The sequence below is a fragment of the Phaethon lepturus genome, unplaced genomic scaffold (assembly GCF_000687285.1).
Source record: "Phaethon lepturus isolate BGI_N335 unplaced genomic scaffold, ASM68728v1 scaffold12529, whole genome shotgun sequence".
Taxonomy (NCBI): domain Eukaryota; kingdom Metazoa; phylum Chordata; class Aves; order Phaethontiformes; family Phaethontidae; genus Phaethon; species Phaethon lepturus.
In genome coordinates, this window is record NW_010565584.1 from 4,045 (window position 1) to 31,529 (window position 27,485).

At 40.6% G+C, this 27,485-nt stretch overlaps 1 protein-coding gene across 1 annotated transcript in view; it reads right to left on the minus strand.

Annotated features, from left to right (window-relative positions):
* Positions 1 to 616: 616 nt before the first annotated feature.
* The window catches only part of PIEZO2 (piezo-type mechanosensitive ion channel component 2), a gene marked incomplete at its 5' end in the record, with an annotated part of 67,610 nt that continues 40,741 nt past the window's right edge, over positions 617 to 27,485 (minus strand). The window contains 17 exons of the mRNA XM_010295229.1: positions 617 to 1,847; positions 2,734 to 2,914; positions 4,316 to 4,395; positions 6,411 to 6,527; positions 8,420 to 8,592; positions 9,716 to 9,808; positions 10,223 to 10,411; positions 12,890 to 13,037; positions 13,946 to 14,104; positions 16,177 to 16,391; positions 16,544 to 16,691; positions 17,119 to 17,251; positions 17,984 to 18,236; positions 18,666 to 18,848; positions 19,363 to 19,621; positions 20,695 to 21,087; positions 23,219 to 23,386. Of these exons, the coding sequence (XP_010293531.1) occupies positions 1,595 to 1,847; positions 2,734 to 2,914; positions 4,316 to 4,395; positions 6,411 to 6,527; positions 8,420 to 8,592; positions 9,716 to 9,808; positions 10,223 to 10,411; positions 12,890 to 13,037; positions 13,946 to 14,104; positions 16,177 to 16,391; positions 16,544 to 16,691; positions 17,119 to 17,251; positions 17,984 to 18,236; positions 18,666 to 18,848; positions 19,363 to 19,621; positions 20,695 to 21,087; positions 23,219 to 23,386 (3,145 nt within the window). The remainder of the gene's footprint in view (positions 1,848 to 2,733; positions 2,915 to 4,315; positions 4,396 to 6,410; positions 6,528 to 8,419; positions 8,593 to 9,715; positions 9,809 to 10,222; positions 10,412 to 12,889; positions 13,038 to 13,945; positions 14,105 to 16,176; positions 16,392 to 16,543; positions 16,692 to 17,118; positions 17,252 to 17,983; positions 18,237 to 18,665; positions 18,849 to 19,362; positions 19,622 to 20,694; positions 21,088 to 23,218; positions 23,387 to 27,485) is intronic.

Sequence of the window (27,485 nt, forward strand, 5' to 3'; positions counted from 1 at the left end):
ATTTTTATTTTGTGCACTTCATGGTGCTCAAAAACTTAGTTTTCACAGTATAGAATGGATGAGACAGCATTTGTCATGGAAGCACTCAGGAGAGTATGCTGCAAATTCGTTTGGTTGTGCTGTTTTATGAAGTTCTGCAGTAAAATGTGCCAGCAAATTATGTTGTATTAGTTTCATTCTGGTGATTAACTAATCATTCATATAATAAATAGCAGCTAACTACAAGAAAGAGATTTATTTGTCACAGAGTTAGAAGAATGTCAAACTTTTCCCATTTCATGTAAAAAGGCAGAGCAAAAATACTTCTAAAATGACTTTGCAACATGTGCTTTATTTTAAGTAAGTCATTAATGAATCAAAACTACACAGTATACCCTTTTAACATACCCTACCCACTCAATGATTTTTTTTTCTCAGTAATTTTTTTAACATGGAATGAAACCTACATTGCAATTGTAAATTTTCATGCTACAATGTTCTCTAATGAGCCATTTGTGTCACTAATAAGAGTAATTTAAGAAAAAGGCCATTTTCCAAGCTCATATGTATGCCTATATTTGGGAACTTAAAAAAACCCCATCTCAGATGTAAAAATGTGACTTGGAATATGTAAACATTTTCTTATACCTGAAACACTGGAAGAGGAATATCAGCTAACAGCAAAACAACAGTTGCCTTAAATCATCGAAATGGGAAAAAGCATGTCATGGGGAGCAGAGAGAAGCACACACTATTCAGTCTTTAAAGGGTTATAAGAAATGAAGTAGCTCCTTAGGTCATTGAATTCACTTTCTTTTCTCATCTAATGGAAAGCAGTAACTTTGAAGAGAATGGCCCAGCAGAACACCCCAACAATTCACCATAATTATTCTAGCCACTAGTTAACCTCGATGAAGTGTCAAGTTTCAGTTGCTTTTTTTTCCTGAGAAAAGCCATTGATGTTTGGTGGAAATGTCTTCTGTGACTGTACAAATAAAATAAGGCATTTAAAGAGATTGTTGCTTGTTTTCTTTCTGCTAACAGAGGTTTGTCCACAGTGTCCTTTGTACATCAAAACCTCTGCTTTTCTACAAATGGGTATGGCTAGAATGTCTTCAGTTCCCGCTGCAACCCTGGGTCTCAGGTGTCCTGAAGGCTAGTCAGTGTCCCATTACTGCAGCTTGAAAGTCAGTGATGTACAACAGCATATTGCACAATCCAATCTGTATGGCTCCAGAAAGGGTTAAGAAGGTACACTGGAGTCATCTGTGGGTTCACTCCTTTCTTTTCTCTTTAAGGGTAACGATCGTCTGGAAAATTAAATTAGCCAGACAGACAAGGATGCAAACTTTTTGTTGATTAAATTACAAAGCAGTCCCCAGATTGTAGAGGAGTGGCACATTAAAAACAACAAATCATCCAACCTTCTTCATTGTTGATCCTTACTTTGAAAGGCAGCATGGATTCCTAAGGCCGTAGCTTCCAGGACTCCTTCAGTGAAAAAATCATTGCTACCTAACTATAAAAGGCTTAGCTCTTAAGAGAATATTGTGCTTTTTTTTTCCTTTAAAATTCAGATGAAATCAACTTGATTCGCAGTGTGACACCAAAGAGATCAATTAGTTTTTTCCCTAGTCCACTTGATCATAGTCTCTGGTGAGCGATACAGGAATATTAGTTTGGCATACAGGTCTTCTTCTAGTTCCAGTTCTCCAGTCTCTCGCACTAAGAAAATGTCAGTACACAACTTCAAGATTCGGTCTACATTGGGTAGCTCCTCAAACATGATGGAGTGAGAGATCCCACTGAAAAATTCACGGACAAACTTTCCTATCACCAGGACAACCGAGGCGTATAGTCCCATAATCCTGAAAAGAAAGAAAGGACAGAGTTCAAACCATGCCTTCAAAAAGGGTCAGCCAAGTGTGAGGGAGCTCATCTACATGGTTAAGTGTAGTCTGTCAGCTGAGCGAACATTAATTTCTAATTAGGATTCTGTTTCTCCTGTGCTGCAGGATGAAGGAAAATAAGGTCTTTTCAAATACAACAGAAATCTGGGAAGATAAACAGCTGAGGCTGCTGACTTAAATGGTTTAACCCCAGTCGCTGATAGTGATGGTCTCATGTCCTGTCCGCTACAGCTTGGAAGCCACAATAGGAAATCTCACAACGGCTGGCTGCTAAAGGCAAGTCTGGTTTCATATCTATTATTTTTTATTAAAGTACATGTCAGTGGTGACAGACTAATGTTTACCTGGCCTCCCCTGATAATTCATTCTTCTATGAGGAGTTCTCCAAAATCATGCCAGAAGGGCATATGTCCCAGGAAGGCACAGTCTACTGCCTTCCTATGTCTGTGGAGATGTATTTCATAACTGCTTCACATACGGGGTCCTGGCTACAAGATTGGGTAGGTCACCAAAACTGGGCAGAGCTTGGGCAGAATTTGACCTGTAGCTAAACTAGTATCTTTTGAATGATTTTGCTTTGATAGGGAATTTGTGCGAAGGGTGCTTCTGCCTCTTTTCCCACAGCTGGCATCAAGGGTAACACCATTCCTTACAAATATGACACTTTCTACAGACAATAGTAATGGACATGAATTCGAAACTGTCACAAAAGCCCTTTTCTGGAGGTTCAAACATTACAACAACAAAAAAGAAATAACAAACATCCCAAAACCCAGCAAATACAATCACCTTGACTTCCATCTTATCTACATTATTTTAATTTTATGTAAAAATTCCTTCTTACCCATAACCAGCCAAGAATCCAAGACTTGGTGGACTGACTTTATCACTAAATATGAAGAGTTCAAGACTCTCTTCAGACGTTTTGTATCTTTTTCCAAGCTGATTCAAAACCCACCACTCACGAACTCCCTCATCGGACACATTTTTGACCAAGGAAACGGTAATGTTTTCCCATCTGCAGTCTATTGAAAAAAGGAAAGATTAATACATAGGAAGAATTGCATAAGTCAAATTGGTTTGATTCAGATACTTCAAACATTTGCATGATAAAATGACTGAGCAATGTAGGAGTAAAGGTTCATTATAATTTTCCTAAAACACATTTTGCAGTATTTCTATACAAAGTACAATATCTAGACTGCTATAGTTTTTCTTCTGCAAATCTCATCTGAATATGCATTAAATAAATAAAATGTTTCGTACCACCTACATTTTCTTCTGTATAACTGTCAATTCATTTAAATATTTTCAGGCCAAGGTGTCAACGACAGTCAGCATGTCTGCATTTCAGAATTAAAGAAACACATTTAACCTGGAGGGACAGTGGTCAGCTTCTACATGCCGAAGTGAATCTACCACTGTAAATCATTTATGTCTTGGTATGAAGGATGTTATTCTCTTATATCAAGAAAAGCATACTATCCTATTACGTGTACTGATTACACAGACAGGAGATGAACTCTGGCTCTCCTGATTTCTGGGGAATGTACATTAGCACTGCATACATTAAAGCCTTTTTGAAGAATCCCAAATGAAGAGTTCTTTAGGACAGGACCTGATTAAAGACAGTAAAGCACTCATAACTTATTGCTACTCCTAAAGCTAGGTTCAGCCTCAATAATTATTTTTCCCAATTACTCTGAGCATGCTCACTGAACCTTGAGCAGTAACGGACTACATAGTACAGTAATGTACTACATAGTACTACTACTACGCCTGAGTGCCAAATTTATCCTCTGTTGAGCAAACTGTTCTTAGATAAAGACTCGTTCCTACTCTTCTGACCCAACAGGTTTTTCACATGCGTGTATGTGCATGCACGTGCCTGTATTCTATATGTCTGTGAGAACCTGTATGCATTCTGACTGGGTAATAGCACTCTGAAATTCAATGATTTATCTAAACTGGATTCTTTGTGGCCAATAAGGAAGGAACAGCTGGGGAAAAAAAAAAATCCTGCAGTGTCATTATTTAAGCTGAGGAGCTATGTTTGCAGACATGCAGGACTACTGACTGCGGTAAGGTAGCAGGGAGAGATGCGGAGAAGTGAAACTCGTCGTCACTTCCTCAGAAGGGGAAGCAGTTCCTGAAAGCAGACTTGAAGGAAAGGAGCCGGACTTCATCCTTAGCGTCCTTACTGTTAAATACAAAGCTAAAGTACATCCAGATGCATTTTCTGCCTTATACTGTATTACCTCATCTCTCCCCAAGCTTGCAGGCACCAGGTAGAACCCATTTTAAGTGCATTTCAGCCTGAGGTGCCCCATAACAGCTCAGTGAATGTGCTGTTATGTGAAAGTGTGAGTGCTGTGTTGCACTTCTTTCAAGCATGCTCCATGGTTTTCCATGGTCTGGACACATACCTGTCAATAGCTGCTTTATGGGTTTTGCCAGAGAATCACTAGGAGCCTTGATGTAGTATGGGTACACCTTCTCTAATGTTCTGGAAAAAATGAAAACGCAAATATTTCATATTTTTATACCTCTAAAATAATTTAGAAATACCTAACAGAGCTATACACAGTTCCCAGTAATTCTTGGCTTAAGCTATGATTTTATAGTGTTCAGATGTCACATCAGAAAGTTAGCTGGATTTATTAACTATGTTCTGTCAGTACTTCAGCAGGGAGCTCCATCCATAATGTCGCCATTCACACGCCATGAATTCCACACACCTGGGGCATGTGTGTTTGCAAGGAATGTGGACTTTATATTTTGTTCCCCTTTTTAACAAAGTTGCTTTTATGGTCAGCTATATAAGCAGCACAAAGGCAGGCAACATATCACCAGTAGTAAACAAGCTAGAAAAATATGTAGCTAGAAAAATATGTGGTGAGAACAGTTACTACTTCAGAATTGCAAGATGTTTCGATAATAAGACCTGAAAAGAGTGAGAATTTTTGCCAGAATCCTTCACTGGGAAATATTTTCAGAGGTTTTAGGAGGACTTCAAACTTAAAAAGAAAGATGTTTGTAAAAATCCTTCCACTGGACTCAAAATTAAACCACCTTTAGTGGTAATAAATTACCAGCATCCAGAGAGAGAGAGAGAGAGATCATTAAAAGCAGATATACTGTCCTTTATCCTCAAATGACTGAAAAGGTCTAGAGAAGGGGAGCTCTCAGGGAAGTCCTGTGAGATTTTGCTACATTGCATACACCAGGCTGAGGAAGAACAGAGGTGGCCAATTTAAAATCCCTCCTGACAACTCCAGCAGGCCCAAAAGACAGGTCAGCAGCTAAGTTGTCCAGCACAGGCGGTGGCAGAAAGCTCCCTGCTGAAGTAGTCAAATGGCTACTAGCTGCTGCAACCATTTTTCCTTTATTACAAAGTAAAAAAAAAAGCTTAAATCAACAATATTATTGCAACACAGGCAAATACAGGTGTATCTTCTATATTACTGCTTGCCTCCTGCAAAGAGAGAATTATGAATGAATTACCTCTTCCCACAACAGAGCAAAACCTACCCTTCTTGGCAGTATATCACCTTCGGAAATATTCCCATATCCTGACACAGCAGAAAATAAAAGAGGTGTACAATATTTTTTAAATGCTATGATCAGATGTGCCACAGCAGTCTGTTTGGATGTACAAGTGTGCGTGGGTGCAGAAAAATAGCTGTGCACAGAAAAGACAAATCTCATTTCCACCCACTAACAGAGATGAACCTCTCAGAGTTTTGACTATCCCATTTGGCCTCAGCTTTAACTTTTCAACTCTTGTGGCCACAAATCAGATCAGGTGGCCTTCAGGGATGACGTATGGGCTTAGCAGTATTTAGAGACTACTGCTGTAAAGTAATCCCCAATTGAGCAGGCAGAAGAGGAAGAACCAGACTCCTGTCAAACCTGAAAGGAGGCACCACTGCTGTTAATGCTATAAGGCTATATCCATAGGATAATGCTTGATATTCGTATGAAGAGCATGCTCTTTCTGCCTTGCTAATTTCTATGACTGGAAAAGATCTGATGTCAGAAACGACTGCAGATGTTACCCTTTGACCGCAGTGATTTAACACTTCCTTGCCAACCTAATACTATTCAGGAATAACAATGCTAAATACAGTCTGGATGGTTATTTAGAACAAAAAAATCATCCTCAGATCAAGTTGAACTGAAGTAACTGAAAGAAGACCTTAACTGTGAATATGCTGTAATGAACTTGTGCTTATCCAATAAATCAAAGAAAAGTAACTAATAGCTTCACCATGCTTGTTGGTGGTGTTCCAGTGTTCATGGTCTTCTCAGCCTACATTTATCACAGGAATTAAGCTTTTACCTCTAATGTTACTATTATGTGACTTCAATGCTGTTGGCCTCTGTGAACCAGGCTCCAAAGTTATTAGATGGGGATAGATGGGCAGACAAAATGACACGGTTGCACAAGCCTGACCTCCTTAGGAAATTAGGTTTAGGAAGGGAAGGTTTGCATATAAATAGGCAAAGAAAATAACTTACACCTTTTCCAGTTGCTGTCCAGACATCATTGTAGCAATATCTCTTCTGGTGTTCTCTGGCAGAACAAAGGTAAGTTTATCTGACGCTATTTCGGCTTTGGCACCAAGGGTGAGATTTCTGTCGGAAGTAAAAGGGAAGACACACTGTCAACCTACAATGAGAGCATAACCAAAACACTTGTTTGCTGAACGCTAGAGCTAGTTGTCTAACTAGTCTAACTGCACTGACCCTGGCTATCTCGGGCTTTGCTAAAGCAAGCATCATGCTACCTGTACCTGAGGTGGCGTGTTTTCCCACAGAGGATATGTAGCAGCCTTAAAGGTGTATTTTTCTGACTGACTGTGCCTTTGCATGTATTACAGGGCAACGATGACAGATTAATACAATTTTGCTCATTATGTCAGTTAAAACAGAACGGGAAAGGCAGCGTGCCTGCTCTGACTTGGGGCGACGGGACCCTCTGTGTCACCGCGCGTTCTGTGCCAGGGCAGCTAAGGATGCTGCAGTCAGCTACGGCTCCCTGAAACCCCACCTCAGCCCACAGCGGCGTGCGGCTGACCGGCTGGTAGGACCCTCACGCCTCCCCGCAGCCTTCACGCCAGCTGCAGAACACAGCTGGGGCAGGGTCAGCTTCCGCACAGCGCCCTGCGCCGTGCCTGGCGGCCGGGGCGCAGCTCCTGGGATGCTGGGGGCTGCGGAGAAACGTCCCTGGAAGATGATGGGCAAAAGGCAGAAAGCACGTTCGCTGCCCGAGTGACACAAAGGGCTCATCTTACAGCTGCTCACCGTCTCCTGCCCTAGATGAAAGACAGCGGTTTCCCTTTCCGGAGGTTTTTCCGGAAGGTCACTGTGGTAAGTCGTTACCACTTTCAGTCATTCACGGTCACGATGTAATCCACAGGATATAATTTGAGGGTGAAAAAGGTCTCTTTCAACTAGTGTATGAATGTTTGTAGTTACGCAAGCACATGGGTAAACTGAGTAGCAGTATTAAAAATTAATATAAGGTTCAGAAATGATGGAGTGATGTAATTCACTGTATGCTTCCAGGAAAATAAGGGGGGGTCAAATAAAGTTGAATTAAGGGTGAAGATTCATTACAAGCCTATTTTTGACTTTGGAAGGACTGACCCAGCATGTTCAGAGCTCCCACAGTGATTCAGCTGACCTGCTGCTTGTGCACAGTCGTTTGCTGAGGATTGCTATAACAATCCAGCGTCTAATTCCAACAAACAGGTAGATACTGGGGCTGCAAAGGTACTTAATATCCATGGAGTGATGACTTAACTCCAATTTAATCCAGCAGTCTACAGGGATCCCAGCTGGCAGACAGTAGCCAACAAACCACCTTGGTGTGCTCTCGCCTGCATGCAACTACTTTTTATTCTAGGCTGTCTCTTGCAAAGACTTCATTGTAAAGTAATAGTTCACTCAGGCCAAAGGAACCACAAGTAAACAGGCAAAGGTCTTGACAAAATGGATCTGTGCCACTGTTATGTTATTTGCACAAGAAAGTCTCTGAGTACACATGTATTTAAAAAAGTTTGTGTCAGTTCTAGACTCCCTCAATAAGAGGACCAAGCACTTCTGTCTGTATTTCCGCAGTTTTTCTGCCTTAACTAGGTCTAAGTATTCAGTTCCCATAAATGCTAACAAGGTCGTTGCTTGGGGTAGCTTATTTGAACATCTCCATCTAAAACTGGCTAAAATTTTCTGACATTTCCCTCCTTCCCCTCAAGTCGTGCCCCCCCCTTTGCTTTTTTTAAAAATAATGTACTTGGAAGTGGCTACACTCCTCTTTTTATTTTTTGAGAACTGCAGGTAACAAATATTTTCCTGGGTAACAAAGGCCACTTCTCTCTGTCTCTCTGTCCCAATTTCAGGTTTTTTTGCTCCGCAGTACAATAGAATTTGCTGAAAAACTAAACCAAAAAAGCAATGTGAAACTGTTCCGCTGAGTGACCGCTTGGCAAATGATCCATCAACCTTATAACAGCCATGTTAATTACCTTTGAATGCTCCACGAAAGAACTACAGTGAACTCGGCTGAAAAATCCAGCAGTCCCTGTATCATTTTCTCTCTGCTGGGAGGGCTGATGGTCCATAAAGAGTTTGAATTTCCCTCTAGATCTGCTAGAGTTATATCTTCTTTTCCATAGCCCTCTAGAAACTGCAAAGCAGCCTGTAGGTGCAGAAGAGGAAAATAAAATATCAGTGCGGTGATATTCATAAGGCACAGAGCCACATTTCCCAGTCAGGCAGAATTGTAAATGTTTGAATAATTGTAGGTGCAGCAGTTTGCACTGATTGTTTTCCTCAGGTACCAACTGGGGCTTTAAATGGGAAGGGGAATAAGTAAAGTATAGTCGAGCTAAGAAGACAAAACAAAAATGGCCCTGCTGTTTGAAGAATGATGGCCACGTAGGCCAAAGTGAGTCTGGAAGTTCATCAGGTAAACTCTGTAGAGCCTATTTAAATGTAAGTTAAAATTTTACTCTGTCTTTTGTTAAGCATCTTTCTGCATAGACAGATGTCTGCAAAGGATAAGGCAACTTGAAACTGGTAACTTCCAAAGTGGATCAAGATTACAATATTACCGCTATAATATATGGGCTATTTGGTAGGATCTACTATAAAAAAAAAGTTAATGCTTGAATGAAGCAAGCACTTCTTTTAAAGTTATATCTGATCAAACCCCAGTTACTTTAGTAATACGACAGCTTCTACTAATTACTAGTCTTTTTCCTGTAGAAACATGTGATAACTTTGTGCATGTTGCACCATGCAATCGTGAGACTACGTTTACATGTTCGTGTTTTGACATTTTAATGTCAAAACCTTCCTAGGCCATACATACTTTCTTTTGACAGCACCACATCTCCTCACTGGTAGGTGAAAGCTCTGTGTGCTACAGGAAGGAGTACGGGGCTTAAAAGAACCAACACTGTTGTGTCCCTACAGCACACTTGTTTTGGCAGTATACCAACAGCTTCACATCTTCTGAAGCTTTGTGTCGTTTAGAGAGGAGGTTTTTATTCAGGCGACAGGACAACCAGGGTTTCCGTCTTCCATGATTTTGTGCAAAGATGTCTCGATTGATGGTAACTTATCTCGCCGTAACCCAGCCCTGTCCTGACAAGTGATCTGTCCAAACCCTTACTCATGCAAGCCCTCTTTATGGAAACATCTTCCAAATGATGGCAGCGCTGCGGGTCACTTACGACTACACAAACAAAACTCACAGAAGGCCTCCATGGACACATGCACACATTTTTAAGTAATGATTTATTCTACAGTTCACTTACAGTGTTACCCCTATAGCTTCCCAGAAACGCATTGAAACCAGTCTGATTCAAATCCTTGAGCTGACTCTGTTGAGCACTCATTGTAAAAATAGGCTGGGAAACAAAAGAACAGACACTTGTCACATTTACTTCGCATTAGCATCCTGTGCATCACAGCCCAAGACAATTATGGCACTCAATTCAATTCTCCACTGAGAAGCAAGCTACCTCCAATTACCGTGTATTTACCATGTGGACCCGTAGGCAGTTATCTGAGTGTACCTGACGTAGGATAATTTATTCAGATTCCACTGCCAGTAGGTTCTGGTTTAAACTTGCAAATGAAGATTAATATTTTACAGCAGTGATAAACTAACAAGTTTTTAAACCCAAAATGGATCATTTGTGGGAGCTTGCCTGATCTCTTGCATAAGGCAGGAGAGTTCAATTCAATGAAGGGAATAAGAAATAGCACAAGGAAATACAGTGCTAAAACACAGTTTGCTTTTAGTCTTTCTTCTTTTTTACCTGATAACCTCCTAGAGTTATTGTGATTGATACATCTAGAGGCTTGTTGGTGATGCCTGCAACAGATTTGATTAAAGACATGAAGAGCAGTGGGAACCAGACAATACAAATCAGCAAGACGATAATCATGCCACCCATTCCATACTTCACAACTTTCTTTTTCTTCTGGCCTCTTGGTTGGGGATATCTCTGCAAAAGCAAACAGCAACATGGTAATGTCTCATCTATCAGATGTGCGCTTGGTATGAGTTGATGGGTGAGTATATAACAATCGTAAGGCTTCTCATCTTCTGTGGTAATTTGCTACCTGTTGGCAGGCCAGTTATTTTGAGATTTTTAGCCAAACCCGTACAGACAGTGAATTTCTGGTGACAACAGAGAAAAGTGCCAGATGAACCCATGCCAAGTGTGTGTCTGGTGTGAAAAATATTGTAAACCTCTCTGGTTTTGAATCTTCACAACCATAAAGACGTGAAAAATTGGGTAGGGTAATTTGAGTTTTTTGTCTGAATTAGTGCAAGCATGAACTCACAGGAACCAGATGTAAAACAACAGCAGCAACAGTGATACAACAATTTGTTCAAAAAAATTATACTGGGAGTGACCCACTTTCTGCTATCTGTCCTTCCAAAAAGTCTTAACTCAAAGCTCCTTAAGGCAGAATTCCTCTCACAGAGCTTGAAATGCTGCAAACTGTAGTTGAGGGGAAAAAAAACCAAACACGTTTGGCAGCAGCTGCCATGCCCAATCAGTAGGATTGTCTGATATTGCACTACCTCCACATTCATTTCAGCTCACATACAGTATTTCTAAGAGTTGTTCACAGGCTTGATCCAATCTGTTCCTAGTGAATCCCACACCAGCTGCATTTAAATAAAGTTTAAAGTTGTGTCGCTGTTACGCCTAAAGTCTTGACACTGCTGATGTAACATCCTTCCCCTTCTTAGCTGCTGAGACCAAAAGTGACTTTGCTTTTACCCTTCTCTTTTCAAAGCAGATCACACAGCACGTCTGTTCTGCTTTGTCCATAATTGCCACCCTCTGTTACTGGCCTCATGATTGAATACTTAAAAAGCTTCACCATCCTGTAAAATGCCTCACCATCACTGTAATTTATTCTGGTGTATTCTCTTAGAGGATTTAACTCCACACAGCTTTTTAGGATTCTGTCTTTCACGCACTGCATACTGCATGTGCAAGATAAAGATGCATTGTATTGCACTGCACCTCAAACACACACCAGAAATCTGGCTTTCAGGAAATTATTTTTGCTGTACAACATGAATCCATAAAGCCCTAGGAGAATATTAAATGTGTAATACAATGCTATATTTAAAAGAAATTAGTTACTTCTCAAAAGCAGTGTATCAAGTCATTTGTCTTGCACTACAGAATACTGTTTTCATTAAAATACCGTATCAAGATCACCAGGGGTATATTATTTGTCTGTGTAAGATTAGTTCAGGCACCTTTAATGATGTTACAGAACAGCTCAGAGAGCCTCTAGCAGTCAAAGTACTTAGGCGTACCGCTCAATGTGAGAGAGAATCAAAGTACCTTGAACAACGCTCAAAGTCATGGGTAGTTATTTTGCTACATGGCATTAGCACACACACGCTAGCTTAGACGTGGAAATATTCCCACATCAGATCTATGCTACATATAATGCAGAGTGATCCTGTTGTAGCATTAAAAAATGCAGCGAGACGGACAGTCAAAGTAGAATGGATTATTTCTCCGACTCGTGAAGCCTCTGATGACACTCCATTCATGGGAGAAACGGAAGCCATACACAAAAAGCCTATATACAAGATTTCTGTGAGCTTCAGCTCTGTGTTAATCTAAGTGACATAGTTGGAAAGTAATTGCCATTAAGAGACAGGATTATAATGAAAGTAGAAATACGTCAGTAACACTTAAAAATACAGCTGTTTCATTGCAGATGTACAATTTCTGACTGGTTGGGTCACTCTTAAAAGAACGCTTAATTTCTTTTTCAAATTGGCAAAATAAGGAAGCATATGGTTGCAATCTTCATAGCGGTTATAAGGAATCCAGAATTTGCAGGTTTAATTTGAACTGAAGCTTAAATGGTTTAAAGAGACTGAAATTTCAGTCAGACAAATGGTGGGTTTATCTGGCCTGCAATTCAGTTCTGGATGTGCGGGGACTCGCCCGAGATGAAGGAGCCAGCCGAGCTCCCTCTGTGGTTACACGAACCAGGTGTCCTTGGGACCTACACCATGGAGGCACGAGCTCCTCCTTCTGCTGACCTTTCTCTTCAGCTACGCTTTCCCTGCTACTGCGGGTTACTCATTGAGTTGTTAGGGACAAGGGCAGCCTGTGTGAATACCAGGACTTTCAAGCCCGGCCGTGACGCTCAGGCACGCAGTGAAGCTAGCAGGCGTGTGCTTGTGGAATTCACGACAACGGTGGAAAAACCAGCCAGGCACAAAAGAGAAGCCATTTGAAATTCCGCTTGCGGTGACTGCCAACTCACATAAAGTACACAACAGTCTGAATATTTCTGAACATAAACACCAGGTGTATCTTCTAACAAACTGTCTGTATGGTGGATTTTGCAATTATTTAGGGACTCGTAATTATTTCTCTTCACTTCTGCACGGGGGAGAGGAGGCTTGGATCACTCATATGGGGCTTCCTTACTTTTTCTGACTCTCGCCAACACTTCAGGATGAATATATGAGCATAGATATCTTCAACACAGATCCAGCTGGAAAGACTGAGAGTGGTATCAGTCCAAACCCAGTCCATTACTGCTCTCAGCTCTGTCAAAAATGGAACCAGGCGGAACCTGAAGGGAGATCACAGCAGACAACTTGTCAGAAGTGGAGGGATCACATTAAATGAGCACAGGAAGTGTATGTAAGACAAAAGGGAGGATTAAGCCAATGTTAAAAAACAGCTTAATGGGAGATTTTGCAAACACAAATATAATCGTATCCTGAGATTGCACGGCTAGTATTGATGTTTTGGGGGTGGTATCTTTTGCCATAGCTTGTGTTCCTCTAGATCTCCTTGTCAGGCCATAAACACGCTTTTGCATTGTTATGCCCGGTAATTGAGGTTGAGCTATTGAGCTTTCCTGCACCCCCAAATTCCTCAGACCTGGGACTGGAGTACAGGAACATCCTTTCCACAGAATGGTGGGAATTTGTTTTGTAACTCCTGCATTAACACTCCTAACTCCTGAAGAGTCTCAAATGTGCATGCACCTCAAAAGATACACAAAGGAAACATTTTTGATGAATAGCTCTTATTTCTCACGTGTATTGTCTTTCACTTTATTCTTCTCACCTGCTGAGGTAGAGCCTGTAGACCTGCTCCAAAGATCTCTTTGGGATTTGATGCCTTACTACTTTTTAGGACTGCAGAGCAAATAATGTTACCTGTTTCTAGCACAATGTGTAGATCCTAACTCTGTTCACAGAGGTGACTTCTTAGAAGTGTTAAAAATGTCTCTTCCATAGGTATGTCAGGCTTCCGGATTCAGAGTGGGGGACTGATTTTTCTGAAATTTGCATTCCTGAAATTAATTTTTGTGGACTACAAGGGACATATGACATGTAACTGAGTGTGCTGTGCAAAATTTACTGTCTCGTTTCCAGCAGCCTGTGAAAAGAAGTCATGAAAAACCCCAGCATCTCATAACAGATCCTTATTTCACAAAAGAAAGGAGGAGGGCAGTAGGTCTAGACTTACCCTTGAAATAAGAACAGGTTGACATAGTTATAACTTTTTGTGAGGAAGTTGCCAAGAACACGAGTTGGATATCCGCAGCGTATCTGATATGCCGATAAGCCAAAATAAACACATTTCACAAAATACCAGAGCTGGGCAACTGTGTTCTGGCTAAATTTCCTGTAATGGAAAAGACAGATAAAGGAAAATGATGAGCTTTGTATCTGTGTATGACCAAATTAGCTTGAAATGTTTTGTGCTCCTGGCAGTTTCCCTTTCCTGAGATCCTGTAAAATGCCCTTGGTTTCTGACCCCACTGCAGGGTTAGAGCAGTATTTGAAAGACACTGGATGAGAGTCTATAGACAGCATCTGTTGTCACCTCAGGTTCACAGGGGAGAGACTCTTGAAGAGTGCCCTCTCCCTCTGGATGCTAGAGGTACCTTGCTGCCCAACACAGGCCAGCCTGCCCTTGGTCCCTCTGTGAGCCCTGTAGACACCGCTTCTCTTGGCTTTTCAGAGGGCTGACATCTAGACTGAATCTAGGCAGCTTTAATTGCTATTTGTGTTCACAGGGGCACCTCCAAGGTCATAAACCCATACCAGAATTTAAGTTGGAGTGACCTCTGAAGATCATCTTTTTCACCCTTTCCTGCTTGAATCAGGTCTAATTACACCAAATTATTCAGGGACCTGTCCAGTTGAGTTTTGAATATCTCTGAAGGTGGAGAACCCACAACCTGTCTGGGCAACCTGCTCCAGTGTTCGACTACTGTCACGGGGAAAAGATTTTTCATCATATCTAACTGGAATTTCCCTGTTTTTCCAACTTGTGGCTTTCTGTCCTATCTGAAAAGAGCTTACTTTCTTCTCAATGCCCTCTTAATAGGTAAGGAAAGACAGCTGTTCACTTTCTCTTCTCCAGACTGAGCTAATGCTGTTCCCTCAACCTCTCCTCACATGTCATGTGCTCCATCCCCCTGACCATCCTGGTGAACATGAGCCACTTCTGACTACAGTTCAATAGCATGGTGGAAATGCAGGGGATGCCTCATGATGGACAGGATTTGTGAGCCAAACATGATCCAATATTTTCAATTACATCCTGCAAGACTATTTTCATTAAGAAATTTGCAGGGGCTTCTAAGAATCAGCCTGATTCTTAGGAATACAGGAGGTTTCAGATGCAGATTTGAGATTAACAACTTGATATAAATTTCATAAAAGCACAGGGAAAAGTCAAAACAATTTTACTGGCTTTCAAGTGACCAAATCAAGCCCAAAGTTTCATTTCAATTGCCAATTTGCAGCAGACAGGACATCCACTTGAAAACTGCATTTTTTTTTTTTCAAGTTGGGGCATAATTACTACTGCACTGAGGAAAAATAAAACATTTGTTTCTGAGAGGTAATGAGACCTTTCAGTCTTTGTTTACATTATGCACCTATTTTGCTTTTTCCCAGTAAAATAAGTTGACTGTTAACAAAGTGTAATGTGCCCAGGTGACACAATATCCCTGTGTAGCCAATGGAGTAAGGTAAATACTTCAAGGCAATTTGAAGTCCTAAGTAAGAAGGGAGTTAGCCAAGCACTGGAGAGTGAACCTTAGCACCTTTGTAGTGCAGACTGAGGTGATAACTGCCTTGAGGGATGCAATAAGAAATGTTAGATTTTGGGGTGAACCTGATGAGGCATGTGATACAAGAATTCACAGAGCAGGTGACCACCTCTGCACCACCTCCAGAGCCATGTGGCAGGAGCAGGGGAAGAGAACTTTTACTCTTCAAAAGAGACATAGATTTTAGGCATTGCTCAGTCTAAGGGGATTTAAATCCACAGTTCACACATTCCAGGAAAGTCCTAAATTATAAGTTACTCTGGGACATTTTCTACTCACTCTTCTAAACCAGCATGCAGCAGTCTTGGGAGTAGGGAACTGCATCAGAGGCCAACATTGTCTCAACTGAGGGCTCTAATCACTCGATTACAGGCAAGTTCTCTTTCACTTGCTTGCATTTTGGCTTAAGTTGAGAATATTTTTGTACATACTTATATAATTAATTCTTCCTCAAACTTATGTTGGCCACAGTTATTGCTGTGGAAAGGCACTCCAACATTTTGCTTAGAAATGAGACCAAAAGGAAACCTGTTCACGATTCCAAAGCTTAGCTATAACCATATCAAATTTAAATACAAACAACTTGGTAGAGCATCAGTATTCAACTCATATTGTCTGACGATAAGGGTTATACCTTTCTGTCACTCCAGGCAAGATAAAGAACATCCAGAAATGTATTCCAAAAACAAGGATGACCTGGAAGATGACCTTTCCCATGACAGTCTTTTTGAGGTACAGTGCTCGATCTACCACCATGGTACCAAACTGAATGAGCACCATCACCAAAAATGCCTCCGGGACCTGATCCTCTGATAACGAAGAGGTGATATCTGCTGCTGCAGAGTGTTTCTGAAAAGGAAAATATAACAAGAGTGGTCAAGAAAGGAGGACACTCTCATGATATTTAGCATCTACAGCATGTAAATCCTACTGAGGATGTAAATCCTACTGAGGATGTAAATCCTACTGAGGATTTACAGATAGATGCCTCTGTGACATACCCCAAAAGCCCAAAATCCAAACACAATGATGATGAAGTCCACTGTATCTGCGAGGAACATCAGCACATACACATCAGTCACTGCACTGTAGTCTGGATGAATAAGATTGTAGAAAAACTGTCTGATGGGCACATACACCTGGAGAGTCCTAAAACAACATAGACCACAATGTGATTTAACAACACTGTAACTTGCACTGAAGAAAAGAATGGCTGGGGGTGATATGATTAATGTTTCTGAAGATATCTAAGATCTACTCTGACAGCCTTCACAGGGCTTCACAGACACCAGTCCCTTGTTCTGATTGCTTCTAAACCACTGTATTAGCATGTGTTCAGCAGAAATATACATAGCCAACGAAATTCTCATGGAATGTTTAGCTTTTTTTATCAGGCAGATGCTATTTGAACTGATTTGTCTAATGTTCAGCTCGTGGGACTTAGAGTGAAAGCATCCACATACAATGAATTGTATATGTACTCAGAAGTAGTAACCTGCTCTCTTTAAAATGCTGTTTTACTGCTTCACTGTTTGCAACCTCACCCCAAACCCACATAACTCCTCACATTGCTCACTTTTTAATTGTAAAGGCCTTGGCTTTGATCATTTGTTCTCGAAACTTTTCCATAAGAAGCTCTTTTCTAGATTTTTGCTTGATGCTTAAAACGCTGCTTCCTTTCTGACTGCTGTTTCGTGTACTGGTACTTCCTGAAAAAAAAAAAAAAAAGGAATCCAAAATCAAAGGTTAAATAAAAAAAACGGAAAATAATAAATCTCAAGACTTTCATCCTATATATGTGTCCCACATTTGAAAGAAGCTTTGAAATGAATTCTTATGCTTTTTTTTCTATTATGATAAAATCTGGAGAGCATCCAGTAAAGGTTTAATGAGTGGCAGATCAAAACTTGATTAATAACTATAAAAAGAGAAGACTATTGATAAAGGCATGTATTTGATTGATCTGACTCAGTCATCTCAACTGGTAATATATACGTTCACGCAAGAGTAAGCCTGTCCTTTTTACAAGATGGCATAGGTAACCTGTTTCAATATACCTAAACAAAACTTCTTCTCACTTCAAGTATCATCAAATGTAGGTGAAAAATACATATGCTTTGCATTCCCTCTAGCTGGAGATTATGCTGAACCAGAAATTCTGGATCTGGTCCACACTGAGCATTCCTTTCACAGCTTTTGGATAAAGTAATTTTAAAAACATAGTGAATCGCAAAGTATGGCTCTCCATTTGAACTTTAAGAAGGCCTGGAGTGTGTTCAGACATGAAGATACTTGGGTTCATATCCTATTTCCTTACTGAGGAGCAGCAGCATTCAGTAGCCTCTGGGGTCTCCACAGCAATCAGCACAAGGTTTCAGCAAGATGATCCTATGGGAAATGAATGTTTGCTCTTCAAATCCCAGAAATGCCATGACATTTACCTCTCTTAGATCTGTGTGAGGAGAAGCTGGACCTGTGTGAAAGCTGTGACACGCTGCTAGAGCTCTTCCTCCTGATGGCGGTCTGCTGCTCGGGGAAGTGGACGTGGATAGACTCCACCGATGCTGCAAGATTGACGGATTTCAAAGAGGCAGAAGAGTCTCTCCTGCCTCCTGTCAGAGAGAGCTCGTCATCAGTATCCTCTTTATTAGTGGAGCTGTCCCCTTTCTCGTCTTCATCCCATAATCCATGGCACTGGTGTAAAAAGAAGAAGAGAGCATTTCAGCCTTGTATTCCTGTCACAGTATTTATCACAGGTATCGTTAAGCTCAGTCATGTGTTCACAAGGGGGAAGACAAATTCATTGTGTTGGGATATCATAGAATCATAGAATCACTTAGGCTGGAAAAGACGTTTAAGATCATCAAGTCCAACTACAAGCCTAACACTGCCAAGTCAACCACTAAACAATGTCCCTAAGCACCACACCTACACGTCTTTTAAATACCTCCAGGGATGGTGACTCAGCCACTTCCCTGGGCAGCCTGTTCCAATGCTTCACAACCCTTTCAGTGAAGAAATTTTCCCAATATCCAAATAAGTGACTTTCCTATATTACAAGTGACTAAAAAAATTAAACTAAAAATGAAATATAAACTAAGAAACTACATGAACTCAGATTACCTTTAGAATGGATCTGTGGAAGAATAAAGCAAGGAGCTGAACGAGATCATAGTGCACGTAACCCTCTTTCTTCTCAATGCCAATAATATTGGGTGGATGGTAAGGTTTATCTTTTGTGTAATCCACATATTTATTCCAAGGAAAGAACCCAAACTGGAAGAAGTACTTGATGACAATGGCCACCTGTTCAGAAACACAACAGACTTAGAGTGTTTTGTAAGTGTGGCAGATATAATAGCCTCATGACATTAAGAGGGGTGAAATATGACTACTTTGTCAGTTTTATGAGAAGATAAAGAAGCATATTCATTGCTACAGAGGAACAACAGTTCAGATTTCCTCAGTAATAAAGTCAATCAACATTTACCAACAGATGATGCTCAGTGGTACCTCAGACACCACAAGCAGCATACACTGTGTCTTGATTACCAATTATATAGTAGCTGTTTGCAAATCATCTGTTCTTGTGATAACTGCTTTACATGCCAGGAAAGATACTGCTTGTTGCAATGAAGAAAAAACACAAACAAGACCTTTCCATACCACAGAAATTGCTGAGGACTTTATCAAATATTTATATTAATATGAAGTGCCAAAGGCCCCTAATCCTAGAGATCAAAACCAGAAAAGAGACCATGCAAAGCTTACAACTTAACTCTTTTGTGTTAGACATGGGGTTGCAAAAACAGCAGCATACCTCAGTGTAGACAATGGCTGTCATCCAGAAACGTTTGCTTGGCCGAGGAACAGACAGCATGGCCCAAAGGAATATAAGGATGGGAAGCACCAGGGTTATCATGGAGGCAGAGATCATGTGGTTAAGGATGATCACAAAATAGCACACCATTTCTGACCGGGCAACCAGCGTATTGTACAGAGCATAAATAAGAAGCAGGACTCGAGGCTGACCAACATAGAACTTCTCTGACTCCTCCAGCTCATCATCGTGAAACATCCTGTGAGGAGCAGAGTACCATAAATGAAATGAAAATTAGTTTCACAAGAGCTGCTTTTTAAATTGCTACTATTTTTCCCTTTGAAAAATTATAAAATTCTGCTGCTGAGTTCAAGGGGAAAAAAACCCAAATGATGGGATTTGGTATTATAATCAAATAGTCTGATTCTAAGCTCAGAAAACTAGAATTTCAAGCAAAATAACTAGAAGTACTGTTCTGCTGATTTTTAATTTACCCAAAGAGTCCACCTGTCCCAAGAACTTCTACAAGCACTTGCTCGTAGTGCGTGGCTTGACAAAAGATCTCATTGAAAAGCAAAAATGGCTATGGAAAAACAGAAGAAAAGACATTGCATCTACAAAGTCAGATTTACACAGCCTCCTTCTCTGTCCAGATGCAGTCAGGCTGAAAGGCATTTCTGTAGTTTAAGATTTTGTCCTTGCATTCGGGGAAGCTCTCTCCTAGCTGAGTCAGGCCAGAAAGCAGAGGAAGAAGAGCCATGGCACCATCCCCACCTCAATGATGGTTGTGCTACTGACCACAGTGTCTGAGGGGCAAAGAGGGGCACACCCTATCCCTTATGAAAGTACTTAGCAAGGTGGTCTCTCTACATAGCCCTCAGCTCCTACTGGCTTAGACAAAAACTCTGCCAAAGGTCAGAGCTTCCCTTATCATAATCCAACATAATTAAAGGAGAAACATTTTCCCAGAAGCCCCTGGAGGAAACTTATTTGAAACCACAGCTGTCTGGAGAAGAGAAGTCCTCTCCACAAGGAATATTCAGAAAAGTCTTTGACCCCACGACAGCTGCAGCACAGAAATATGATGCTAATTGGAACAATTAGCTATGGCATCTGGGGAGAAAGTGGAGATTCTTTCCAACATGAATTCGAATCATTTTAGAGAAATGTAATTAGAACAACTGCACAGGAAATGAACTTCTTCCCCTAAATCAAACTTAGCACAAGGTCTGTATCAGAAACTGTAGGCTAGATCTGAGACAAAAAAAACCAAAGTAATGACAAAACTTCACAGATTGGGACCAACAATTTTTCCCTGTCAAAGGTCCTTACTTGTTCAGAAGCAGCTCACTAGCTGTTAGCTCATGTGTCAATGGAGGGAGAATCGTATCATTAAGTTTGTCCGTCCGACTGTCGTCTGGGCTCACCATCATGAGGCTCTTACCAGCTGAGTCAACTGGGGAGCCAAAGGGAAGGTGTTCAAAGCTGACAGCTTTGCTATAGGAAGGTGGAGCTTCTGCATTGCTATCCACAGTGGAGTACAATGGCACATCAGTATCAGGAGTATACGCAGCTCCTTCTGAACCCAGGCTATAATCTTCCACCTCCTCTTCCTCTGGCCTTGATGCAGAATGAGCTCCTTCTTCTTCATGCTCCCCTTCTACCTCCTCAATGGTTTCTGTTGTCCCTTGACGAGAATAGAGCATGGTGACCTGTGTAGGTTCACTGTCAGGGATGGATGAAGAGAGAGTTGAGGCTTACAAGGCTCACCACCAAGCAAAGTTTATTAATTGTGCCTTTATGTAGACAGCTGAGCAACCCCATTGCATTCCCAGGCCTTCAAAGTTCATATACTTTGAAGTAGAAAATACAGACAATAGATCTATTATAGCAGAAAATACAGAAAATAGGTAGAAAATATATCATCATGATCTCTTACACAGATGGAGCATCTGCCCCCTGAACAACATCCCAGGGAACTCACAGTGATTCACTATCTTTTCACACTAGCAAAGGGCAAATTACTATCATCATCAAGAGAAACTACACTAACTTTCTGAAAGTAGTTCAACCACCTTCTGACCAGAATCAGGACTTGCTATTGACACCTATTTAAAGCATGCTCCCATGGTGAATGATAGGCAGCCACATGGGGTTCCTTCTAAACATGGGTGCTGTATACGACTGGAACATGAGCTGAACACACACATCATCTCTGATTCCAAATAAAATAACAAGTAAATTGCTAACATGGAGAAATACAATCCAGATGACAAAACTGTTCCAGTAATGGGGTATCTTGCTTACCTTTAGATTGCCTGATGTTCTTCATTACAGTCTCCATTTTTACCTTACCTGCCTGCTTTTCTCCTGTGTGTACCTATTTTCTTTTTCAACTGTTCTTATTCACTGTTCAGTTCTCTGCTTGTTCACCTTCCTTATTTTCAGCCTTGCATGTCCATAACCACTTTCTCTCTTAATGTTCTGTGCTCTGCAACAGTCTCAGCTGATGTAAATTCATGCAGCTTGATGAGTCCAGATGGGAATCTGGACACCATAATTTAAAAAATATTTTCTTGGCTTTGCTTTTGCCCTTTTCATCCCTCACAAGTATCTTTTCACCTCTCCTCTTGAACATCACTCTTTCTCTTGTTAAGTTTCCATTCCAGTCCTTCTCCATAGGTTAGACAATAGCCATCAACTCAGTGTGTTTTGTTGGCTGCATGTTCTTGTGTCTCAACAGGGACAAAAACAGATTTCACATAGCTCCTATGAAATGAATGGGGCCATGTTTTCACTAAAGTATAATCTTTTAAAAAAAACTGGCATTGGCAAAGCCAGCTGGCACTACCATCTCCTGCCAAAATTAAAAATTAAGTTCCATCTCTCTTTATTTTACAGTGCTTCCAAACTTATTGTGGCTAGGTTAGATCACATTATTTCTAGCAAACTCTTAATTAGAATGGGTAATACTATTATTAGGATGTGTGTTTTGATGATTCATGGTAGCACTTATCCTGATTAAAATGCACAAACCCATAAAATCCCATCATTTCAAAACTGATCGACACCAGAAACTTGTAAAACACTTTAAACACTGAAAAAGAATTATCTAATATGTTATACCGTTTCGTATTTATAATATTTATAATACTAGTTGAAACATTGTTTCCCAATGTCATCCAAACACCTGGTTTTTACCTGCTAAAGAGTGAGTGCATGGCTCTGAACAGTTCTCTCTTGCACTGGATATTTAAAATTATTCACTATCTTTTCATAGCTATTTTTCCTTTCTTAATTCCAACACCTCACAGACTGTAAATCAATGGTAAAGTAATCAGAACATATTTAGCAATCTTTCCTATATGTGGAAAACTAAGAACTGAAAGAGCAGGGCCAACATGTGCCTATCTTAGTTTCTAAAATTAGACATCTAAATCCATATTTAGGATAACTGATTAGCTGAGAAACTTCACTTCCAGCTTCCAATTTTAATAAGAATAACCATCAGCTTGGTAACTCTGAAAATCAGACTCTTTTTTTAGCTGAATAAATATGGACTTTAGCCTGGTTTTAGACAGCCAGTGTAATGTAATGGAACAACTTTTAAAAATACATGAATTAAGGATGAAAACCAAAATAAAACAGAATAAGAAGTGAAACAGCAAATGAGTCTGAGATTATGGCCCTGACTTTGAACCTCAGAATTGTGCCACAACACAGAAGGGGGTAAAGCTTCCATTAACCATGCAAACCACTCCGTACACCACGGATGCGCAAAGGCAAATTTATGTAGACTGCAGTAAGTACAATGGTACGGGTAACTGAGTGAACAAAGCATGCATGAGTTAAGCACCTTGACACTATACTGCCACTGTCAGCTGATGAGGAGGACATATCCATGCTCTGCATTTTACGAAGCCTAGGTCGAGCGCGCTCACTTGTTTTAGGAACAGTGTCTGGTCCATCTAAATCATCAAGGGTTGACTGCCTTGAGAACAGCATGGTTGCTTCAGTGTAGCAGCTAGCAGCGCAAACAGTTATAAAGACAGTGTTAAATACAAATGGTATTACTATATACATGGTTCAGTAAACAAATATGCTCGCCATGCAGCAAAACACTGACACAGAGAAAAAAGGTTCAGAGAGAAGATAAGGATTTGTTTAGAGTCACCATATAAACGCATTTCTACACACAGATTGCTCATGGTCATATTCATATAGGGGCTAGAGAAGGCTAACAACCGTCTATTCACTATTCAAAGAGATACGAAACCAACACAATGCCCTACGTGCTTTCCCGGGGCACCAACTTACATATGTGAAGAGGTTTTATATTCTGTTTCCCCCTGAAATTTCCAAATTCCATAAAAATGTTTTGGGAAGTGACGTCCTCTGTACCAATCTATTTTATTAATAATATACTGTGCTGAACCTTTTTACACAGGTACAAGCCAATTTCCTAAAAGAGCCTTTAAAACTGAATAAGCTCATATTCCACAAATAGAAAAATAGCTGTCAGACATTGGCTAATCCTCTTTCCGAACCAAAGAGCCAAATCGGATATGTTACTTAGCCAGCAGATGCATGCCAAATATAACCTGCTCTGCATGGGATGGCTTTTATTTTGATATTTAGTAGTAAGCCATGATGATTCTTTCCAGAAGATTTCATTTATTTCAATCATAGCTTAAAAACTATTTCAAAATTGGTAACATGCACATCTTGAAAGAAAGAACAGGTATAATAAACCCTTATCTCCTTTCACTTATCAAATACAACAGGACACCAGAGACATATACCATACATTGAGCATTTATGCGTTACTAGAGAAAAGAAGAACTAGATGAGTTATGAGAAGGAAAATACATAATTAAATACAAGCACATAACACAGCAACAGGAAGGAAGCAAATACATTAATGACATATGGTAGGTAAAAGAATTATTTCTTCTGTAAAAATCTTTGAAACACACAAATCTCTATGAAATACGTTGAGGAACCTGGTGTTTTAACACATGTAGTGACCTGCCTGAGTCTCTCAGATAGAATGAGAGAAGGAAGGACCCCAAAACGCAGGATTTACACTCTACTTTTCTTCTTCTGAGTCCATCTGTGTTACACCTGAGCAGCGGCAGCAGGCGATTTGCTTCCTTGGCAAGCATTATGTTTGTCAGGGGCACAGAGAGTTGGGAAAGAGGTCAGAAGGGAAGCGCAATGGCGTTTTCCGTGTCTTAGGTCTTGCTAGCTTGAAGTCAGGAAAAAAATCTGCTGGCGTGAAACGACAGTTTGCGATCATTGCCTTAAGGAAAATGGGGAGGAAAACAGCAAAGTATGTGGAGCAAAGCAGCAGTTATTCTTAGGCCTATACTCACCGATGGTCGTTTTTGACAGAATGGGCTAAGGCTAAAAGCGTACTTTGCTCTTTGAATAGAAGTATCACCAAGATACCAAAGGTATGGTGAAATACTTTCCTTAAAAACAGTATTAATGGCAGGGATATCTCCATCCTGCCAGTTCATTTGGCCAAGACCCTTTACAAGCCACTTCATTATTTCTGTGTGTGTGCAAAGGCACACAAGCGTTCTCCAGACAAAACCTGGAGGGCTGTCGGCACGGTGCAGGCTTTTGATGGAGGAGCAGATGCTGCTTCCTACAGGCACAGGAGGTCCACCCTAGAGGCCGGATTCGGCAGCATGGCAGTCAGTCGGAGCTCCGTCTTACTGACTCTGGGCGGTCATGAGGGAGGAGGTTTCCCTTTGCACGTACGCCTGTGGAGCGTACCCAGGCTGCTGTACTATCAGTGAGCTTTTGCTGCTAAAATATGGAGGGATGGCAGCAAGCAGACAATCTGCTTTTGCAGATTACCTTTCTATGTGGGTGCTACAGTGTTGTCCACATGTTATTTTACATCTCAGCGGCTGAGTTTATTCAAGAGCAACACCTCTTACTAAGGTGTTGAAGTATTTTCAGTGCAGACGTAGTTCAAAGGGAACTTTCCAAGGGCCATAAGCAGAGCAGCTGTTGAAATCAAAGTAGCACATGCCCGTTCATAGATTTTCAATGGAAGAAACATATGCCAGCTGCCCTCCAAAACATGTAAGTTCTGACCTGGGTCCCAGAAAAATCAAAGGAAAAACATCTATTAATCCAAATAGATAAAAACGTTTGCCCAGACGAAGCCCCTGCAATAATTTGGTTCAAAGCCCTTTTAAATGCAGGATGAATCGTCAGAAGAATTATTGACTGAGCAGCTGCTCTGCATCCTTAAATGTCAGGAGATGTGCATGAGATGACACCTGTAGCACAGTCTGTATATTCTTTATGTACTTCAGAAACATGCTTCCCAAGATGGAGGAAATGAGAACACCAATAAAGTGGAGAGATTTACACTTGGCAAAGCTGATTTTGACTCAGTCATTGACTATCACATAAATTTAATCCAAGCACATCTTCCTGAGTGACTTTTGATTTTGTCCTTGGAGACCTTGAAAAGCATTAGCTTCTTTAAATTGTTCAAGGACTAGGTATTTTAAATTGAATGTTTATTAAAAGCCCCAAATTCAATCATTTCATATAGAGTTGATTGGGTATCCATTTCAAATGGGGATATATACAGCTGAGATGTTTTTATCCTTGGTGAGCAGGAAACTTCTTACTTTATGACTTCCTTTTTGCTAAACAAATTTACTCTTCCCAGAGAGTTTATTAGCTTAGAGGGTAACTTACAATTTTTTTCAGTTTTTTTTCTGTTCATGGGCTAGTTACTGACTGGCATTACCTTTATAAACCACTACACTCCCCACACCTGCAAACAAAGATTCCAAACATTTCCTATTACTCACACTCCTAAATCAGGCCCAGATCCAGCCCCAAACCGAGACTTTCATCCTTTCTCCTGCCTCCCACGGCAAATGTTACTTCTCCAGTACTCCCTGCCTCAAGTCCTATTCTCCCATCTGGTGAGGGAAGCACAGATGAAAAATGGTCTTCATGAACACCCTGACCACACTTGTATGTTCACTCTTACAGGAGTAAGTGCTCCCACCTGCAGCTCCTATAAAAGCCTACACACAGGTAGAGTTGGGAACTGAATATGTTATTTGTGATGGACAAAAAATAATACAAACTGAACTGAATACAAAACCTTGGATATCCTGAAATCTGACTTAGGACCTGCGTCTAGCTGATATTTCACTGAATATTTTATTTGTGATGGACAAAAAATAATACTGAATACAAAAACTGAACTGAATACAAAACCTTGGATATCCTGAAATCTGACTTAGGACCTGCGTCTAGCTGATATTTCATAATCATAGACAAAGCCCCATAACAGCAGCCAACTGGTTTTAGTAAGTTCCCAACCATGTTACTGAAAGTCACAAGCTGTTTAACCTAACAAGCAGTTCATCAGTCAAATGGAAACAAAGGGCAGCGAATGCTCCACCATGCGAGCTCCCAATTGCTTCTGGTGGTGTTCCTCAAAGAGCTTGTTAAGGATCAACATCAGTCTCCTCTCCTGCTGGCCCATATGAACTTTGCACTTTGCCTTTAGGACACATGAGAGTATTTATACATAAAGAGAAACCAAACAATTACATTATGAATAACTCCTTACACCTCTAGCTACTGCACAGAAAAATGACATCCCTGGATAAGGTGTACAAGGGTCAGCCCTGGACTTCACAAGAAATTTACAGTTCCTGCAACTCATAAGGAGAGTTGTTCTGTCTGGAAATCCAGTGTTTAGAGCACTGAGCAGATACCTACAGTAATTCCTGTCTGTAGGAGTACTGAGGAATATGTATTATTACAGTGGAATAGCTTCTATGCTTCTGCAGCCCTGTGTACTTCCAGACATGCCCATCTTACTCATGGACCTAATGTCTGCTACAGAATTTTGTGTAGGGCAACCGAAGAATGATAACCAGAATGCTGGTTAGAAACCCTCTGCCCCTTCCCAAAAGTTTTTCATTGCAATCCTAGATCCATGATCACAGGAATGCTTTAGATTTAACTAGCTGCTTTTCCATTTACTGGAAATCATTACTTTGAAATGTAAAATGCTCCCTTCTCTTGTTTGGGCAATTAAAAAAATCACTCAATAAACAAAAATGAAG